The sequence below is a fragment of the Montipora capricornis genome, chromosome 2 (assembly GCF_036669925.1).
Source record: "Montipora capricornis isolate CH-2021 chromosome 2, ASM3666992v2, whole genome shotgun sequence".
In the NCBI taxonomy this organism is placed as follows: domain Eukaryota; kingdom Metazoa; phylum Cnidaria; class Anthozoa; order Scleractinia; family Acroporidae; genus Montipora; species Montipora capricornis.
The window spans coordinates 54,209,775-54,229,001 of NC_090884.1; the positions used below are offsets into that span (position 1 = coordinate 54,209,775).

Genomic DNA, 19,227 nt, shown 5'->3' on the forward strand with positions numbered 1-19,227 from the left:
GAGCACAACCTTCGTCCAGCACAGTCTAGATTTCCCCATCCGCATGGTAGGCTGTGGACTTGGAATCACCCTGCAGGTTCACAACACCAGCTTGACTACATTCTCATCAACAGCAGGTGGGTCAACTCTCTGCGCAACTGTCGAGCCTACAACTCCGTTGAACTGGACTCCGATCATCGTATCGTAAGCATCCATCTTCTTACGAGCTTAAGATCAAATAAGAAGACCAAAGTTCAACTGGAAAACGTTGCAGAATCAGACACCAAGGATGAGTTCCAGCTCGAATTATCCAATCGGTTTGAAGCACTGGCTTTGGATGACCAACCTACAGATTTATCAGAGCGGTACGAGTCTTTTGAGACCACAGTAAGAGATGTGGCAGAGGAAGTCCCTGAAGAAACCACCAAACTCAAAATACAAAGAGATGAGGCTAAGAAGAGATTCCAACTCAAAACGTCTCCTCAAGCCAGAGCAAGGTGGGGGAACCTTAACACCAGACTGAATGACTCCTGCAAAGTAGACAAGACTGCTGTACTTAACAAGCAAATGGAAGATCTGCGTTTAGCTTACGAGAGAGGTCATTATACAACCACTTGGAATATAATCCATTCATTGTCTGGGAGGAACATCAAAACCAACGTCAAGGTGAAACTGAGGAATGGCGACCCACCCGAGAATGAAGAACATCTTCTTGAGGAGTGGAAGGACTACTTCAGTTCACTTTTGAACAATGACAGTGGCTTCACTCCATCAGACCTACCTCCTCCGGCAAGTAATGATCTTCCCATCTGCACTGATCCTCCCACCCGTGAATAAACAGCTGAAGCAATTGCAGCCATGAAAACCAACAAAGCTGCTGGCCTTGATTGCACAATTACTGCAGAGGTTCTCCAAGGAGGTGGTGACCAGAGATGATTGATACCATCCATGCCTTCTGCTCGGAGGTGTACACCAACATGTCGCCTCCTAAACAGTGGGTGAAAAATGTCATCAGTCCATTGCCGAAGAAGGGTGATCTGTCTCTAATGACAAACTACAGAGGAATCACTCTAATGTCGATAGCTGCCAAGGTTTATAACAAAATTCTCCTTAACCGAATTCGACCTCACCTAGACCCTCTGCTACGAAAGAACCAGGCAGGTTCCATATTTTGCGAAGAATCATGGAAGGCTTTAGAGAACACCAACTTCCATTGATTGTCACCTTTGTGGATTTCAAGAGGGCCTTCGACCCCATCAATAGGTCTGTGATGTTCTCTGTTTTACGACATTATAGCATCCAGAAACCTTGGTCAACGCAATCCAGGTGCTGTATACCAACTCTAGCAGTTCAGTGATGGTTGATGGAAGTATCTACAAACCATTTAGTGTTACCACAGGAGTGCTTCGGGGTGATGTATTGGCACCTTTTCTTTTTGTTATCTTGGTGGACTACCAGCTGCTGAGGTCTTCAGATGGTGACTCTGGAGTTCTGACGTGCCTGCGTAAATCAAGAAGGTACCAAGCGAAAGTCTTAAATGACTTGGACTTTGCAGATGACATCGCCTTGCTTGAGTCCTCCATCTCTCGTGCCCAGTCCCAGCTAACCAGAACTGCCAGTGCTGCTGCTGACCTTGGACCTGTCATCAGTGCTCCCAAGACAGAGTATATAGTGATCAACTGCTGTCCACAGCCTCCACTAGAAGTATATGGTAGTACAATCAACGATGTACAAGACTACAAAATCTGAGATTACTTGAATACAAACACTAGGAACAAAGTAATGCACCAGTCAAAATAAATCCCTCCCCTTTCCCCTACACCATCCCTGGATATTGGTGGCCCGGGATTGGTTCTGGAGCTGTTACTTGTTTTCAATCTCGAGAAAAACATTATCATGCCATAATGTTAAACAAAATGAGTGTCCTAGAACATTACAGTCGAACTCCGATTTACAGAAAACCGTTTAAAACGGACACCCCATTATTACGGACAGTTCTCTTTGTCCCTGGGGAAAACCCAAATAATTTATTGGCAAAATAGTAAGTTATTAACGCTTTCGAGCTTAACTTCACTGATTGAGCTGATACGAGCTTTATGTTTTGTGGAGGAAAATTAAAGCGAAAGCGTCAATAACTGACTATTTTGCCACTTGTACCCTCGAGCTGTCTGCCCCACTGGAGAGACTTGTACCCTCGAGCTGTCTGCCCCACTGGAGAGACTTGTACCCTCGAGCTGTCTGCCCCACTGGAGAGACTTGTACCCTCGAGCTGTCTGCCCCACTGGAGAGACTTGTACCCTCGAGCTGTCTGCCCCACTGGAGAGACTTGTACCCTCGAGCTGTCTGCCCCACTGGAGAGACTTGTACCCTCGAGCTGTCTGCCCCACTGGAGAGACTTGTACCCTCGAGCTGTCTGCCCCACTGGAGAGACTTGTACCCTCGAGCTGTCTGCCCCACTGGAGAGACTTGTACCCTCGAGCTGTCTGCCCCACTGGAGAGACTTGTACCCTCGAGCTGTCTGCCCCACTGGAGAGACTTGTACCCTCGAGCTGTCTGCCCCACTGGAGAGACTTGTACCCTCGAGCTGTCTGCCCCACTGGAGAGACTTGTACCCTCGAGCTGTCTGCCCCACTGGAGAGACTTGTACCCTCGAGCTGTCTGCCCCACTGGAGAGACTTGTACCCTCGAGCTGTCTGCCCCACTGGAGAGACTTGTACCCTCGAGCTGTCTGCCCCACTGGAGAGACTTGTACCCTCGAGCTGTCTGCCCCACTGGAGAGACTTGTACCCTCGAGCTGTCTGCCCCACTGGAGAGACTTGTACCCTCGAGCTGTCTGCCCCACTGGAGAGACTTGTACCCTCGAGCTGTCTGCCCCACTGGAGAGACTTGTACCCTCGAGCTGTCTGCCCCACTGGAGAGACTTGTACCCTCGAGCTGTCTGCCCCACTGGAGAGACTTGTACCCTCGAGCTGTCTGCCCCACTGGAGAGACTTGTACCCTCGAGCTGTCTGCCCCACTGGAGAGACTTGTACCCTCGAGCTGTCTGCCCCACTGGAGAGACTTGTACCCTCGAGCTGTCTGCCCCACTGGAGAGACTTGTACCCTCGAGCTGTCTGCCCCACTGGAGAGACTTGTACCCTCGAGCTGTCTGCCCCACTGGAGAGACTTGTACCCTCGAGCTGTCTGCCCCACTGGAGAGACTTGTACCCTCGAGCTGTCTGCCCCACTGGAGAGACTTGTACCCTCGAGCTGTCTGCCCCACTGGAGAGACTTGTACCCTCGAGCTGTCTGCCCCACTGGAGAGACTTGTACCCTCGAGCTGTCTGCCCCACTGGAGAGACTTGTACCCTCGAGCTGTCTGCCCCACTGGAGAGACTTGTACCCTCGAGCTGTCTGCCCCACTGGAGAGACTTGTACCCTCGAGCTGTCTGCCCCACTGGAGAGACTTGTACCCTCGAGCTGTCTGCCCCACTGGAGAGACTTGTACCCTCGAGCTGTCTGCCCCACTGGAGAGACTTGTACCCTCGAGCTGTCTGCCCCACTGGAGAGACTTGTACCCTCGAGCTGTCTGCCCCACTGGAGAGACTTGTACCCTCGAGCTGTCTGCCCCACTGGAGAGACTTGTACCCTCGAGCTGTCTGCCCCACTGGAGAGACTTGTACCCTCGAGCTGTCTGCCCCACTGGAGAGACTTGTACCCTCGAGCTGTCTGCCCCACTGGAGAGACTTGTACCCTCGAGCTGTCTGCCCCACTGGAGAGACTTGTACCCTCGAGCTGTCTGCCCCACTGGAGAGACTTGTACCCTCGAGCTGTCTGCCCCACTGGAGAGACTTGTACCCTCGAGCTGTCTGCCCCACTGGAGAGACTTGTACCCTCGAGCTGTCTGCCCCACTGGAGAGACTTGTACCCTCGAGCTGTCTGCCCCACTGGAGAGACTTGTACCCTCGAGCTGTCTGCCCCACTGGAGAGACTTGTACCCTCGAGCTGTCTGCCCCACTGGAGAGACTTGTACCCTCGAGCTGTCTGCCCCACTGGAGAGACTTGTACCCTCGAGCTGTCTGCCCCACTGGAGAGACTTGTACCCTCGAGCTGTCTGCCCCACTGGAGAGACTTGTACCCTCGAGCTGTCTGCCCCACTGGAGAGACTTGTACCCTCGAGCTGTCTGCCCCACTGGAGAGACTTGTACCCTCGAGCTGTCTGCCCCACTGGAGAGACTTGTACCCTCGAGCTGTCTGCCCCACTGGAGAGACTTGTACCCTCGAGCTGTCTGCCCCACTGGAGAGACTTGTACCCTCGAGCTGTCTGCCCCACTGGAGAGACTTGTACCCTCGAGCTGTCTGCCCCACTGGAGAGACTTGTACCCTCGAGCTGTCTGCCCCACTGGAGAGACTTGTACCCTCGAGCTGTCTGCCCCACTGGAGAGACTTGTACCCTCGAGCTGTCTGCCCCACTGGAGAGACTTGTACCCTCGAGCTGTCTGCCCCACTGGAGAGACTTGTACCCTCGAGCTGTCTGCCCCACTGGAGAGACTTGTACCCTCGAGCTGTCTGCCCCACTGGAGAGACTTGTACCCTCGAGCTGTCTGCCCCACTGGAGAGACTTGTACCCTCGAGCTGTCTGCCCCACTGGAGAGACTTGTACCCTCGAGCTGTCTGCCCCACTGGAGAGACTTGTACCCTCGAGCTGTCTGCCCCACTGGAGAGACTTGTACCCTCGAGCTGTCTGCCCCACTGGAGAGACTTGTACCCTCGAGCTGTCTGCCCCACTGGAGAGACTTGTACCCTCGAGCTGTCTGCCCCACTGGAGAGACTTGTACCCTCGAGCTGTCTGCCCCACTGGAGAGACTTGTACCCTCGAGCTGTCTGCCCCACTGGAGAGACTTGTACCCTCGAGCTGTCTGCCCCACTGGAGAGACTTGTACCCTCGAGCTGTCTGCCCCACTGGAGAGACTTGTACCCTCGAGCTGTCTGCCCCACTGGAGAGACTTGTACCCTCGAGCTGTCTGCCCCACTGGAGAGACTTGTACCCTCGAGCTGTCTGCCCCACTGGAGAGACTTGTACCCTCGAGCTGTCTGCCCCACTGGAGAGACTTGTACCCTCGAGCTGTCTGCCCCACTGGAGAGACTTGTACCCTCGAGCTGTCTGCCCCACTGGAGAGACTTGTACCCTCGAGCTGTCTGCCCCACTGGAGAGACTTGTACCCTCGAGCTGTCTGCCCCACTGGAGAGACTTGTACCCTCGAGCTGTCTGCCCCACTGGAGAGACTTGTACCCTCGAGCTGTCTGCCCCACTGGAGAGACTTGTACCCTCGAGCTGTCTGCCCCACTGGAGAGACTTGTACCCTCGAGCTGTCTGCCCCACTGGAGAGACTTGTACCCTCGAGCTGTCTGCCCCACTGGAGAGACTTGTACCCTCGAGCTGTCTGCCCCACTGGAGAGACTTGTACCCTCGAGCTGTCTGCCCCACTGGAGAGACTTGTACCCTCGAGCTGTCTGCCCCACTGGAGAGACTTGTACCCTCGAGCTGTCTGCCCCACTGGAGAGACTTGTACCCTCGAGCTGTCTGCCCCACTGGAGAGACTTGTACCCTCGAGCTGTCTGCCCCACTGGAGAGACTTGTACCCTCGAGCTGTCTGCCCCACTGGAGAGACTTGTACCCTCGAGCTGTCTGCCCCACTGGAGAGACTTGTACCCTCGAGCTGTCTGCCCCACTGGAGAGACTTGTACCCTCGAGCTGTCTGCCCCACTGGAGAGACTTGTACCCTCGAGCTGTCTGCCCCACTGGAGAGACTTGTACCCTCGAGCTGTCTGCCCCACTGGAGAGACTTGTACCCTCGAGCTGTCTGCCCCACTGGAGAGACTTGTACCCTCGAGCTGTCTGCCCCACTGGAGAGACTTGTACCCTCGAGCTGTCTGCCCCACTGGAGAGACTTGTACCCTCGAGCTGTCTGCCCCACTGGAGAGACTTGTACCCTCGAGCTGTCTGCCCCACTGGAGAGACTTGTACCCTCGAGCTGTCTGCCCCACTGGAGAGACTTGTACCCTCGAGCTGTCTGCCCCACTGGAGAGACTTGTACCCTCGAGCTGTCTGCCCCACTGGAGAGACTTGTACCCTCGAGCTGTCTGCCCCACTGGAGAGACTTGTACCCTCGAGCTGTCTGCCCCACTGGAGAGACTTGTACCCTCGAGCTGTCTGCCCCACTGGAGAGACTTGTACCCTCGAGCTGTCTGCCCCACTGGAGAGACTTGTACCCTCGAGCTGTCTGCCCCACTGGAGAGACTTGTACCCTCGAGCTGTCTGCCCCACTGGAGAGACTTGTACCCTCGAGCTGTCTGCCCCACTGGAGAGACTTGTACCCTCGAGCTGTCTGCCCCACTGGAGAGACTTGTACCCTCGAGCTGTCTGCCCCACTGGAGAGACTTGTACCCTCGAGCTGTCTGCCCCACTGGAGAGACTTGTACCCTCGAGCTGTCTGCCCCACTGGAGAGACTTGTACCCTCGAGCTGTCTGCCCCACTGGAGAGACTTGTACCCTCGAGCTGTCTGCCCCACTGGAGAGACTTGTACCCTCGAGCTGTCTGCCCCACTGGAGAGACTTGTACCCTCGAGCTGTCTGCCCCACTGGAGAGACTTGTACCCTCGAGCTGTCTGCCCCACTGGAGAGACTTGTACCCTCGAGCTGTCTGCCCCACTGGAGAGACTTGTACCCTCGAGCTGTCTGCCCCACTGGAGAGACTTGTACCCTCGAGCTGTCTGCCCCACTGGAGAGACTTGTACCCTCGAGCTGTCTGCCCCACTGGAGAGACTTGTACCCTCGAGCTGTCTGCCCCACTGGAGAGACTTGTACCCTCGAGCTGTCTGCCCCACTGGAGAGACTTGTACCCTCGAGCTGTCTGCCCCACTGGAGAGACTTGTACCCTCGAGCTGTCTGCCCCACTGGAGAGACTTGTACCCTCGAGCTGTCTGCCCCACTGGAGAGACTTGTACCCTCGAGCTGTCTGCCCCACTGGAGAGACTTGTACCCTCGAGCTGTCTGCCCCACTGGAGAGACTTGTACCCTCGAGCTGTCTGCCCCACTGGAGAGACTTGTACCCTCGAGCTGTCTGCCCCACTGGAGAGACTTGTACCCTCGAGCTGTCTGCCCCACTGGAGAGACTTGTACCCTCGAGCTGTCTGCCCCACTGGAGAGACTTGTACCCTCGAGCTGTCTGCCCCACTGGAGAGACTTGTACCCTCGAGCTGTCTGCCCCACTGGAGAGACTTGTACCCTCGAGCTGTCTGCCCCACTGGAGAGACTTGTACCCTCGAGCTGTCTGCCCCACTGGAGAGACTTGTACCCTCGAGCTGTCTGCCCCACTGGAGAGACTTGTACCCTCGAGCTGTCTGCCCCACTGGAGAGACTTGTACCCTCGAGCTGTCTGCCCCACTGGAGAGACTTGTACCCTCGAGCTGTCTGCCCCACTGGAGAGACTTGTACCCTCGAGCTGTCTGCCCCACTGGAGAGACTTGTACCCTCGAGCTGTCTGCCCCACTGGAGAGACTTGTACCCTCGAGCTGTCTGCCCCACTGGAGAGACTTGTACCCTCGAGCTGTCTGCCCCACTGGAGAGACTTGTACCCTCGAGCTGTCTGCCCCACTGGAGAGACTTGTACCCTCGAGCTGTCTGCCCCACTGGAGAGACTTGTACCCTCGAGCTGTCTGCCCCACTGGAGAGACTTGTACCCTCGAGCTGTCTGCCCCACTGGAGAGACTTGTACCCTCGAGCTGTCTGCCCCACTGGAGAGACTTGTACCCTCGAGCTGTCTGCCCCACTGGAGAGACTTGTACCCTCGAGCTGTCTGCCCCACTGGAGAGACTTGTACCCTCGAGCTGTCTGCCCCACTGGAGAGACTTGTACCCTCGAGCTGTCTGCCCCACTGGAGAGACTTGTACCCTCGAGCTGTCTGCCCCACTGGAGAGACTTGTACCCTCGAGCTGTCTGCCCCACTGGAGAGACTTGTACCCTCGAGCTGTCTGCCCCACTGGAGAGACTTGTACCCTCGAGCTGTCTGCCCCACTGGAGAGACTTGTACCCTCGAGCTGTCTGCCCCACTGGAGAGACTTGTACCCTCGAGCTGTCTGCCCCACTGGAGAGACTTGTACCCTCGAGCTGTCTGCCCCACTGGAGAGACTTGTACCCTCGAGCTGTCTGCCCCACTGGAGAGACTTGTACCCTCGAGCTGTCTGCCCCACTGGAGAGACTTGTACCCTCGAGCTGTCTGCCCCACTGGAGAGACTTGTACCCTCGAGCTGTCTGCCCCACTGGAGAGACTTGTACCCTCGAGCTGTCTGCCCCACTGGAGAGACTTGTACCCTCGAGCTGTCTGCCCCACTGGAGAGACTTGTACCCTCGAGCTGTCTGCCCCACTGGAGAGACTTGTACCCTCGAGCTGTCTGCCCCACTGGAGAGACTTGTACCCTCGAGCTGTCTGCCCCACTGGAGAGACTTGTACCCTCGAGCTGTCTGCCCCACTGGAGAGACTTGTACCCTCGAGCTGTCTGCCCCACTGGAGAGACTTGTACCCTCGAGCTGTCTGCCCCACTGGAGAGACTTGTACCCTCGAGCTGTCTGCCCCACTGGAGAGACTTGTACCCTCGAGCTGTCTGCCCCACTGGAGAGACTTGTACCCTCGAGCTGTCTGCCCCACTGGAGAGACTTGTACCCTCGAGCTGTCTGCCCCACTGGAGAGACTTGTACCCTCGAGCTGTCTGCCCCACTGGAGAGACTTGTACCCTCGAGCTGTCTGCCCCACTGGAGAGACTTGTACCCTCGAGCTGTCTGCCCCACTGGAGAGACTTGTACCCTCGAGCTGTCTGCCCCACTGGAGAGACTTGTACCCTCGAGCTGTCTGCCCCACTGGAGAGACTTGTACCCTCGAGCTGTCTGCCCCACTGGAGAGACTTGTACCCTCGAGCTGTCTGCCCCACTGGAGAGACTTGTACCCTCGAGCTGTCTGCCCCACTGGAGAGACTTGTACCCTCGAGCTGTCTGCCCCACTGGAGAGACTTGTACCCTCGAGCTGTCTGCCCCACTGGAGAGACTTGTACCCTCGAGCTGTCTGCCCCACTGGAGAGACTTGTACCCTCGAGCTGTCTGCCCCACTGGAGAGACTTGTACCCTCGAGCTGTCTGCCCCACTGGAGAGACTTGTACCCTCGAGCTGTCTGCCCCACTGGAGAGACTTGTACCCTCGAGCTGTCTGCCCCACTGGAGAGACTTGTACCCTCGAGCTGTCTGCCCCACTGGAGAGACTTGTACCCTCGAGCTGTCTGCCCCACTGGAGAGACTTGTACCCTCGAGCTGTCTGCCCCACTGGAGAGACTTGTACCCTCGAGCTGTCTGCCCCACTGGAGAGACTTGTACCCTCGAGCTGTCTGCCCCACTGGAGAGACTTGTACCCTCGAGCTGTCTGCCCCACTGGAGAGACTTGTACCCTCGAGCTGTCTGCCCCACTGGAGAGACTTGTACCCTCGAGCTGTCTGCCCCACTGGAGAGACTTGTACCCTCGAGCTGTCTGCCCCACTGGAGAGACTTGTACCCTCGAGCTGTCTGCCCCACTGGAGAGACTTGTACCCTCGAGCTGTCTGCCCCACTGGAGAGACTTGTACCCTCGAGCTGTCTGCCCCACTGGAGAGACTTGTACCCTCGAGCTGTCTGCCCCACTGGAGAGACTTGTACCCTCGAGCTGTCTGCCCCACTGGAGAGACTTGTACCCTCGAGCTGTCTGCCCCACTGGAGAGACTTGTACCCTCGAGCTGTCTGCCCCACTGGAGAGACTTGTACCCTCGAGCTGTCTGCCCCACTGGAGAGACTTGTACCCTCGAGCTGTCTGCCCCACTGGAGAGACTTGTACCCTCGAGCTGTCTGCCCCACTGGAGAGACTTGTACCCTCGAGCTGTCTGCCCCACTGGAGAGACTTGTACCCTCGAGCTGTCTGCCCCACTGGAGAGACTTGTACCCTCGAGCTGTCTGCCCCACTGGAGAGACTTGTACCCTCGAGCTGTCTGCCCCACTGGAGAGACTTGTACCCTCGAGCTGTCTGCCCCACTGGAGAGACTTGTACCCTCGAGCTGTCTGCCCCACTGGAGAGACTTGTACCCTCGAGCTGTCTGCCCCACTGGAGAGACTTGTACCCTCGAGCTGTCTGCCCCACTGGAGAGACTTGTACCCTCGAGCTGTCTGCCCCACTGGAGAGACTTGTACCCTCGAGCTGTCTGCCCCACTGGAGAGACTTGTACCCTCGAGCTGTCTGCCCCACTGGAGAGACTTGTACCCTCGAGCTGTCTGCCCCACTGGAGAGACTTGTACCCTCGAGCTGTCTGCCCCACTGGAGAGACTTGTACCCTCGAGCTGTCTGCCCCACTGGAGAGACTTGTACCCTCGAGCTGTCTGCCCCACTGGAGAGACTTGTACCCTCGAGCTGTCTGCCCCACTGGAGAGACTTGTACCCTCGAGCTGTCTGCCCCACTGGAGAGACTTGTACCCTCGAGCTGTCTGCCCCACTGGAGAGACTTGTACCCTCGAGCTGTCTGCCCCACTGGAGAGACTTGTACCCTCGAGCTGTCTGCCCCACTGGAGAGACTTGTACCCTCGAGCTGTCTGCCCCACTGGAGAGACTTGTACCCTCGAGCTGTCTGCCCCACTGGAGAGACTTGTACCCTCGAGCTGTCTGCCCCACTGGAGAGACTTGTACCCTCGAGCTGTCTGCCCCACTGGAGAGACTTGTACCCTCGAGCTGTCTGCCCCACTGGAGAGACTTGTACCCTCGAGCTGTCTGCCCCACTGGAGAGACTTGTTACCTCGAGCTGTCTGCCCCACTGGAGAGACTTGTACCCTCGAGCTGTCTGCCCCACTGGAGAGACTTGTACCCTCGAGCTGTCTGCCCCACTGGAGAGACTTGTACCCTCGAGCTGTCTGCCCCACTGGAGAGACTTGTACCCTCGAGCTGTCTGCCCCACTGGAGAGACTTGTACCCTCGAGCTGTCTGCCCCACTGGAGAGACTTGTACCCTCGAGCTGTCTGCCCCACTGGAGAGACTTGTACCCTCGAGCTGTCTGCCCCACTGGAGAGACTTGTACCCTCGAGCTGTCTGCCCCACTGGAGAGACTTGTACCCTCGAGCTGTCTGCCCCACTGGAGAGACTTGTACCCTCGAGCTGTCTGCCCCACTGGAGAGACTTGTACCCTCGAGCTGTCTGCCCCACTGGAGAGACTTGTACCCTCGAGCTGTCTGCCCCACTGGAGAGACTTGTACCCTCGAGCTGTCTGCCCCACTGGAGAGACTTGTACCCTCGAGCTGTCTGCCCCACTGGAGAGACTTGTACCCTCGAGCTGTCTGCCCCACTGGAGAGACTTGTACCCTCGAGCTGTCTGCCCCACTGGAGAGACTTGTACCCTCGAGCTGTCTGCCCCACTGGAGAGACTTGTACCCTCGAGCTGTCTGCCCCACTGGAGAGACTTGTACCCTCGAGCTGTCTGCCCCACTGGAGAGACTTGTACCCTCGAGCTGTCTGCCCCACTGGAGAGACTTGTACCCTCGAGCTGTCTGCCCCACTGGAGAGACTTGTACCCTCGAGCTGTCTGCCCCACTGGAGAGACTTGTACCCTCGAGCTGTCTGCCCCACTGGAGAGACTTGTACCCTCGAGCTGTCTGCCCCACTGGAGAGACTTGTACCCTCGAGCTGTCTGCCCCACTGGAGAGACTTGTACCCTCGAGCTGTCTGCCCCACTGGAGAGACTTGTACCCTCGAGCTGTCTGCCCCACTGGAGAGACTTGTACCCTCGAGCTGTCTGCCCCACTGGAGAGACTTGTACCCTCGAGCTGTCTGCCCCACTGGAGAGACTTGTACCCTCGAGCTGTCTGCCCCACTGGAGAGACTTGTACCCTCGAGCTGTCTGCCCCACTGGAGAGACTTGTACCCTCGAGCTGTCTGCCCCACTGGAGAGACTTGTACCCTCGAGCTGTCTGCCCCACTGGAGAGACTTGTACCCTCGAGCTGTCTGCCCCACTGGAGAGACTTGTACCCTCGAGCTGTCTGCCCCACTGGAGAGACTTGTACCCTCGAGCTGTCTGCCCCACTGGAGAGACTTGTACCCTCGAGCTGTCTGCCCCACTGGAGAGACTTGTACCCTCGAGCTGTCTGCCCCACTGGAGAGACTTGTACCCTCGAGCTGTCTGCCCCACTGGAGAGACTTGTACCCTCGAGCTGTCTGCCCCACTGGAGAGACTTGTACCCTCGAGCTGTCTGCCCCACTGGAGAGACTTGTACCCTCGAGCTGTCTGCCCCACTGGAGAGACTTGTACCCTCGAGCTGTCTGCCCCACTGGAGAGACTTGTACCCTCGAGCTGTCTGCCCCACTGGAGAGACTTGTACCCTCGAGCTGTCTGCCCCACTGGAGAGACTTGTACCCTCGAGCTGTCTGCCCCACTGGAGAGACTTGTACCCTCGAGCTGTCTGCCCCACTGGAGAGACTTGTACCCTCGAGCTGTCTGCCCCACTGGAGAGACTTGTACCCTCGAGCTGTCTGCCCCACTGGAGAGACTTGTACCCTCGAGCTGTCTGCCCCACTGGAGAGACTTGTACCCTCGAGCTGTCTGCCCCACTGGAGAGACTTGTACCCTCGAGCTGTCTGCCCCACTGGAGAGACTTGTACCCTCGAGCTGTCTGCCCCACTGGAGAGACTTGTACCCTCGAGCTGTCTGCCCCACTGGAGAGACTTGTACCCTCGAGCTGTCTGCCCCACTGGAGAGACTTGTACCCTCGAGCTGTCTGCCCCACTGGAGAGACTTGTACCCTCGAGCTGTCTGCCCCACTGGAGAGACTTGTACCCTCGAGCTGTCTGCCCCACTGGAGAGACTTGTACCCTCGAGCTGTCTGCCCCACTGGAGAGACTTGTACCCTCGAGCTGTCTGCCCCACTGGAGAGACTTGTACCCTCGAGCTGTCTGCCCCACTGGAGAGACTTGTACCCTCGAGCTGTCTGCCCCACTGGAGAGACTTGTACCCTCGAGCTGTCTGCCCCACTGGAGAGACTTGTACCCTCGAGCTGTCTGCCCCACTGGAGAGACTTGTACCCTCGAGCTGTCTGCCCCACTGGAGAGACTTGTACCCTCGAGCTGTCTGCCCCACTGGAGAGACTTGTACCCTCGAGCTGTCTGCCCCACTGGAGAGACTTGTACCCTCGAGCTGTCTGCCCCACTGGAGAGACTTGTACCCTCGAGCTGTCTGCCCCACTGGAGAGACTTGTACCCTCGAGCTGTCTGCCCCACTGGAGAGACTTGTACCCTCGAGCTGTCTGCCCCACTGGAGAGACTTGTACCCTCGAGCTGTCTGCCCCACTGGAGAGACTTGTACCCTCGAGCTGTCTGCCCCACTGGAGAGACTTGTACCCTCGAGCTGTCTGCCCCACTGGAGAGACTTGTACCCTCGAGCTGTCTGCCCCACTGGAGAGACTTGTACCCTCGAGCTGTCTGCCCCACTGGAGAGACTTGTACCCTCGAGCTGTCTGCCCCACTGGAGAGACTTGTACCCTCGAGCTGTCTGCCCCACTGGAGAGACTTGTACCCTCGAGCTGTCTGCCCCACTGGAGAGACTTGTACCCTCGAGCTGTCTGCCCCACTGGAGAGACTTGTACCCTCGAGCTGTCTGCCCCACTGGAGAGACTTGTACCCTCGAGCTGTCTGCCCCACTGGAGAGACTTGTACCCTCGAGCTGTCTGCCCCACTGGAGAGACTTGTACCCTCGAGCTGTCTGCCCCACTGGAGAGACTTGTACCCTCGAGCTGTCTGCCCCACTGGAGAGACTTGTACCCTCGAGCTGTCTGCCCCACTGGAGAGACTTGTACCCTCGAGCTGTCTGCCCCACTGGAGAGACTTGTACCCTCGAGCTGTCTGCCCCACTGGAGAGACTTGTACCCTCGAGCTGTCTGCCCCACTGGAGAGACTTGTACCCTCGAGCTGTCTGCCCCACTGGAGAGACTTGTACCCTCGAGCTGTCTGCCCCACTGGAGAGACTTGTACCCTCGAGCTGTCTGCCCCACTGGAGAGACTTGTACCCTCGAGCTGTCTGCCCCACTGGAGAGACTTGTACCCTCGAGCTGTCTGCCCCACTGGAGAGACTTGTACCCTCGAGCTGTCTGCCCCACTGGAGAGACTTGTACCCTCGAGCTGTCTGCCCCACTGGAGAGACTTGTACCCTCGAGCTGTCTGCCCCACTGGAGAGACTTGTACCCTCGAGCTGTCTGCCCCACTGGAGAGACTTGTACCCTCGAGCTGTCTGCCCCACTGGAGAGACTTGTACCCTCGAGCTGTCTGCCCCACTGGAGAGACTTGTACCCTCGAGCTGTCTGCCCCACTGGAGAGACTTGTATAAGCTTGCTTTCTATAAGATTTCAGTAACTTAATAGGCTGTAGTTTTATCGTATTACAATTAAATAACTTTTTTTTGAAAACATGGAGATATCTGAAGGATACATAGTGATCATTTTATTGCTATGGAGTCTAGTTATTTGTGGGTTTCATTGCAATCAGAAATGATATTAAGTCAAGCAATCAAACCTTGTGATTAGCAGTTATATGTCTACCAGTTATTATAGTGATTTTTATATTGTTACATTGCTCATGCCACCTTGTAGTCCACCCTAAGACCCAAAAGACCGACTAAGAGAAGACGACATTGGAAATGGGGGCAACTGGTTTTAGTGGAAACGATTCAATTAGGACAATTTGCCTTCCCTATTATCGAGTTTTTTTTGCAAAGGCTACTTTCCAATCTCTACGTGTTTCATGTTTAACAACTTTCCACTTTCTTAAAGGGATAATCTACGTTCGAAGAGCCCGTTTAATTTGTCTTCTACGCATTCGTTTCAGGAGTAAAAAAAAAAGACAACCAAACGCAGTACTCTGCTGAGATGGATGATTTCTGTTTTATGCGTCGTAACGAAGAGGTCTGCAATTCTTCTCAGACAAACAATTCGTCTGTTTGTTTTAATTCCCGAATTTACCTTTGCTTGTAATGCATCTCCGACGCATTAGCCATTTCAAAAATAACGTGGCCATTAATCTGCGACTCAGGAGAACCATCTCTCTTCCAAGACAATTATGGTTAATGTTATAGTCAAAGATTGTCTTGGTGGAAATGGTTTCGTTTTGAACCGTGTGCATGCGTGTGCGTTTTTTAAAGGTACATATTGTAGTGATTACGTCGTTTGTCAAAGAAATGGATTGGAAATGAAAGAAAGCGGCGGAGTTTGTTGACAAGTAGCGCTCTAAGAGTGCACATCCAAGATGACTATCTACCAGCAAACGCAAACAACTATTTTCTCTTCAAAAGTGAGGTTCTCTCGGGCCAAAAAGATTAGAGTTTTGTCTTTATTTACCAGCTTAAATAGGCGATTTATTTATTTTAGTCGAAACGTTTTCTGACTCTTGTAACAGCACTTATGGTAGAGATAAAAATAGATTAAAATAAGATGGAAAGTAAACTGCAAACGTTTGGGGAAATGTTATGGGCAATGTACAAATTTACCTTTTTTGTGTAAAGCCTGGTTTTCATTAGCGACGCAATCACAAGCGCAAGCATAAGTAGCTAAGTGAAAACGAACGTCGACATAACGCAAGCATAAGCGCAGGCGCAAGGAAAACCCAGATAACCCCGTTTTCACGGGGAAATAACCGTTCTTGTGCTTGTGTTTGTTCTTGCCGTTGTGCCGCTTGTGAAAACCAAGCTTAAGCTTAATCGACTCCATTAATAAAACACACACACTGCATATTATAAAGTATTACTCTAATGCTATTCTCCGGAAAGAGCCATTGAAATTATTGAACTCGGTAATCCCGTATTTCAGTTAACATTGCTGCACGTATTGGGTTAAGGCTCAGAATACGATTGTGAATGGAAAGGACCCTAGGGATGTAAAATGAGACTGAGTTGTGATGAGGAACGGAGGAACCAAAGCATTGCCGACATAGAGACAAACTGTAAGGAAGCTGCAGATGTCCTTCGAAGGAAAAAGCTTATCTAGAAAATTGCTTCAAATAATATTACTGCGGACCGAGCCCCGGAGAGGCCATCCATCCAAAAAATTGAGATGGAATAAAAGGGACTTCTAATCATCCAAAACGACTTCTAGCCAAACTATTAAACCTAAAAGAATCATGGAGAAAATCTTTAGAATCCGGCCTCAAGGTCGGCGTTGTTTTAATTCATAGCGGACTCTGTTTATTACTAATTTTTTTGAACGAAAACTCAGGCATCAAGGTCCACTTTTAGCGTGGTTTAAATAGTTTCCTAAATGACATAAGGCAGTTTACATCTTTATGACCCGCTTGCAAGCAGCTAGAGTAACTGTTGCAAGGGTAACCCCCGCAAGAGGGTAAAAGGATAGCCCGGGTTCACAAGCAAAATTTCCAGCTTGGGCCACCTTATCAACCGGTTCATTTCGTGCCTGGTTCACGTATTCCGTCATGCGTGACCAAACAAAACCGAAGTGTTTCTGTAAATTTTCAATGAAAATTGTTATTTTAAAGATTGAAGTTTACAGACTTCGAGATCATTTGCAAAACTGACCTACGGCAAATCTTTCAAATTATTTAACTTAGTGGCGTTGTAGAAAGCCAAATAAAAAGTTCCCAGTTCAGGGCGAGTTATCACTAGAGGAGGGTTTACAAGGCAAAAAGCGTTAACCCTTGCTCTCAGTTCAGGTGCCAGGGTAACTCTATCTGCCTTATAAACACGCCGCTTGAAGAAGAAACAAAAAAGAAACGAGTTAGTGCTTGGGTAATCCTAGCACCAGGGTTACCCTCCCTCTTGTAAACAGGCCCTTAAAATGGTGCAATGCAGTCGATACCCTTCAGTGAATTGAAAATAATTCTTGCCCTAAAGAGAGGCTTAGTAGGCTAATTTGCACATTCGCAAAATAATAAAACAGGTGCCATTTATGAGAATCATCTTACACCACACCCACGGAAATGCGAAATCATGCTTCCTTCTAGTGGCTAGGTGGCAGACCCATTGGCTGGGTTAATAAGAGAGCAAACTTCTAGGGGTAACAAATTTACTCAAAGTTCCACTGGGGGCAACACACTTCCGACGTCAAGAAAACCGTCCTCAATAAACTGAATCTTCTCAAAGCCTCGAGATTTCTACCAACGAACTTGCTGACAGCCTTATATTTCAAATTAATCCTATCATCTATTACCTACTCACTCGTGGTTATAATGAACAACTTCAAAAACAATTTACAGCTTACCAAAAGACATGCCTTCTGAAACAGTGCTTTCGAAATCCGATTGCAACACCCTTTCAAGTAATTATATCAAGTGAAGCTATGATCTTCGCAGTTATGGACGCATTTTTTTGCCACTGAAGCCACTGACGTTGGGAGCTGGTCATTTGTCGGTTCTAATGTTCCAGTGAGGAATGAATTAACGATGAAATGATACATGAAATGGATCATATATGAACTGCGGATATGAAATCAAGTGAAGCTATGATCCTCGCAGTTATGAACTAATTTCTTTTGCAATTGCTTAAAGAAGCCTGAAAAGTTCAGGACTTCAACGGGGTTTGAACCCGTGACCTCGCGATACCGGTGCGACGGGTCTAATCAACTGAGCTATGAAGCCACTGATGTTAGTCAGCTGCTCATACTGCGAGGATCATAGCTTCACTTGATTTCATATCCGCAGTTTATATATGATCCATTTCATATATCATTTCATCCTGTAATTATAATTGTTATTAATTAAGTTGATGTGTAAGATCCGAAGCGACAGTGCTTAGCCTATCTCGGCTTGTCAAAGGTCATCAGAGCAGCTATTTCTTGCGTACAGAGGTACAACCTTGTGAACAAAAGGCACTTTTTAATTCCAACATCTGGAGCAATGCTACGACATTTTTCAATGATACGTGGCTGGCGAAAACAGGCACTTTTAAGAGTGAAGATGAGAAGAGATCCTCTCACTTATCTCGAGAATTAAAAGGAATTGTCTCTTATAGTCAGTCATCTTGAAAAATTCAGGTTGCTGCAATTATAGATACGAGAAAAACAAAATTCCTTAATAAAGTCGTCCAGATAAGCCGCAAGGATCACCCCTACCTTTCATCTATAAACCGCAATTCAAATATCTACATGTATTTTATTCAGACATTGAAATTGTTCAACTTTGGGAAAATAGAATAGGCTGCGTATCTTCATCCTATTTTTAACATAAGTAATTCAGTATTTTGTTGCAGAATATACGTATTTTCTTCCAATTAATTTGCCTCACTTTAATCTGTATTTTTCTTTAGCTCCACACGACCGCACAAGCTTTACGCTTCATCATCGTGTCTAAACTAAAGCTTTACGTTCAGAGATCTAGACTGTTGTCCCTTTCTATAACTGGTCAGAGTATTTGGAATACGATTCCTCCGAAACTAAGAGACTAAAGTAAACCTCTTTCAAACATTGCACATACTACTCCGGAAGATTTTTTGGAGACTGAGGAGGTTTATGTTGATAGAGTGCACCAGTTAATCTTTCTTTCCTTTCTTTATTTCTAGATTCAGATTATATTGACTTACTTTATTTTTGTAATAATTCACGTTTCCTTATTTTGTAATAGTTTCTTAATTTGAAAATGTTTTTTCAATGCAGACGTTGTTGTTGTTGTTTATTATTGCTTTCTTTGAGCCTTTTCTATTATGTTTTATTGTTTCCCACCTTGAACAGCTATGATAGTTGTGGGTAAAAATATAGTAAATCTGTCTTATTATAATAAAATGTTGATTGTCTCACATGATTATTAAAGTTTAAGGACTGCTGAAAACGTCGTTTTGGATGAGTTATAAGCTGTCTTATTAGTCTTTTTCTATCTCAAATTCTGGATGGGTGTCCTTGTATAATAATAACTTTATTGAGATGTGAAAATGCTTTAGCATAAAATACTAATTGGTGACACAACGAAATATTAAATAATATAAAGCATATACATTAGTTAACAATTTTAAAAGACTATCTATAAACTTTTCTTAAATATCCTAATTATTAACTGACTAAAACTGCTATTAAAATGACTTTTAAAAACTGCTAAGCGGATAATTTAAAGAACTACATAAAAATAGTCCGACCCACAGGTCAGGTCATTCCAAATTGAAGATGAATTCAATTTTCTTGTACGATTCTTAAAACTACTCAAATTACATTCAGCCTTTACATTCTTAGGGAGT

The 19,227-nt window shown here is 52.6% G+C and overlaps 2 protein-coding genes across 2 annotated transcripts in view; both read left to right on the top strand.

Annotated features, from left to right (window-relative positions):
* LOC138037507 (putative uncharacterized protein DDB_G0282499) overlaps positions 1 to 816 on the top strand; it is an 8,971-nt gene extending 8,155 nt beyond the window's left edge. The window contains 1 exon segment of the mRNA XM_068883424.1: positions 1 to 816. This exon segment is cut by the window's left edge and continues 352 nt beyond it. Coding sequence (XP_068739525.1) covers positions 1 to 816 — 816 coding nt within the window.
* Positions 817 to 956: 140 nt separating this feature from the next.
* On the top strand, positions 957 to 1,728 carry LOC138037508 (uncharacterized). Its single transcript, XM_068883426.1, has 2 exons — positions 957 to 1,070; positions 1,276 to 1,728. Exons 1-2 carry the CDS (start codon positions 957 to 959, stop codon positions 1,726 to 1,728), a joined length of 567 nt encoding a protein of 188 aa, XP_068739527.1.
* Positions 1,729 to 19,227: the final 17,499 nt, after the last annotated feature.

Excerpts from the sequence above, each read along its gene's own strand:
- LOC138037508 (XM_068883426.1), top strand. The coding sequence starts at position 957 with ATGTCGCCTCCTAAACAGTGGGTGAAAAATGTCATCAGTCCATTGCCG. Across the intron at positions 1,071-1,275 it reads TAATGTCGATAGCTGCCAAG|CATCCAGAAACCTTGGTCAA; the intron begins GTTTATAACAAA and ends ACGACATTATAG.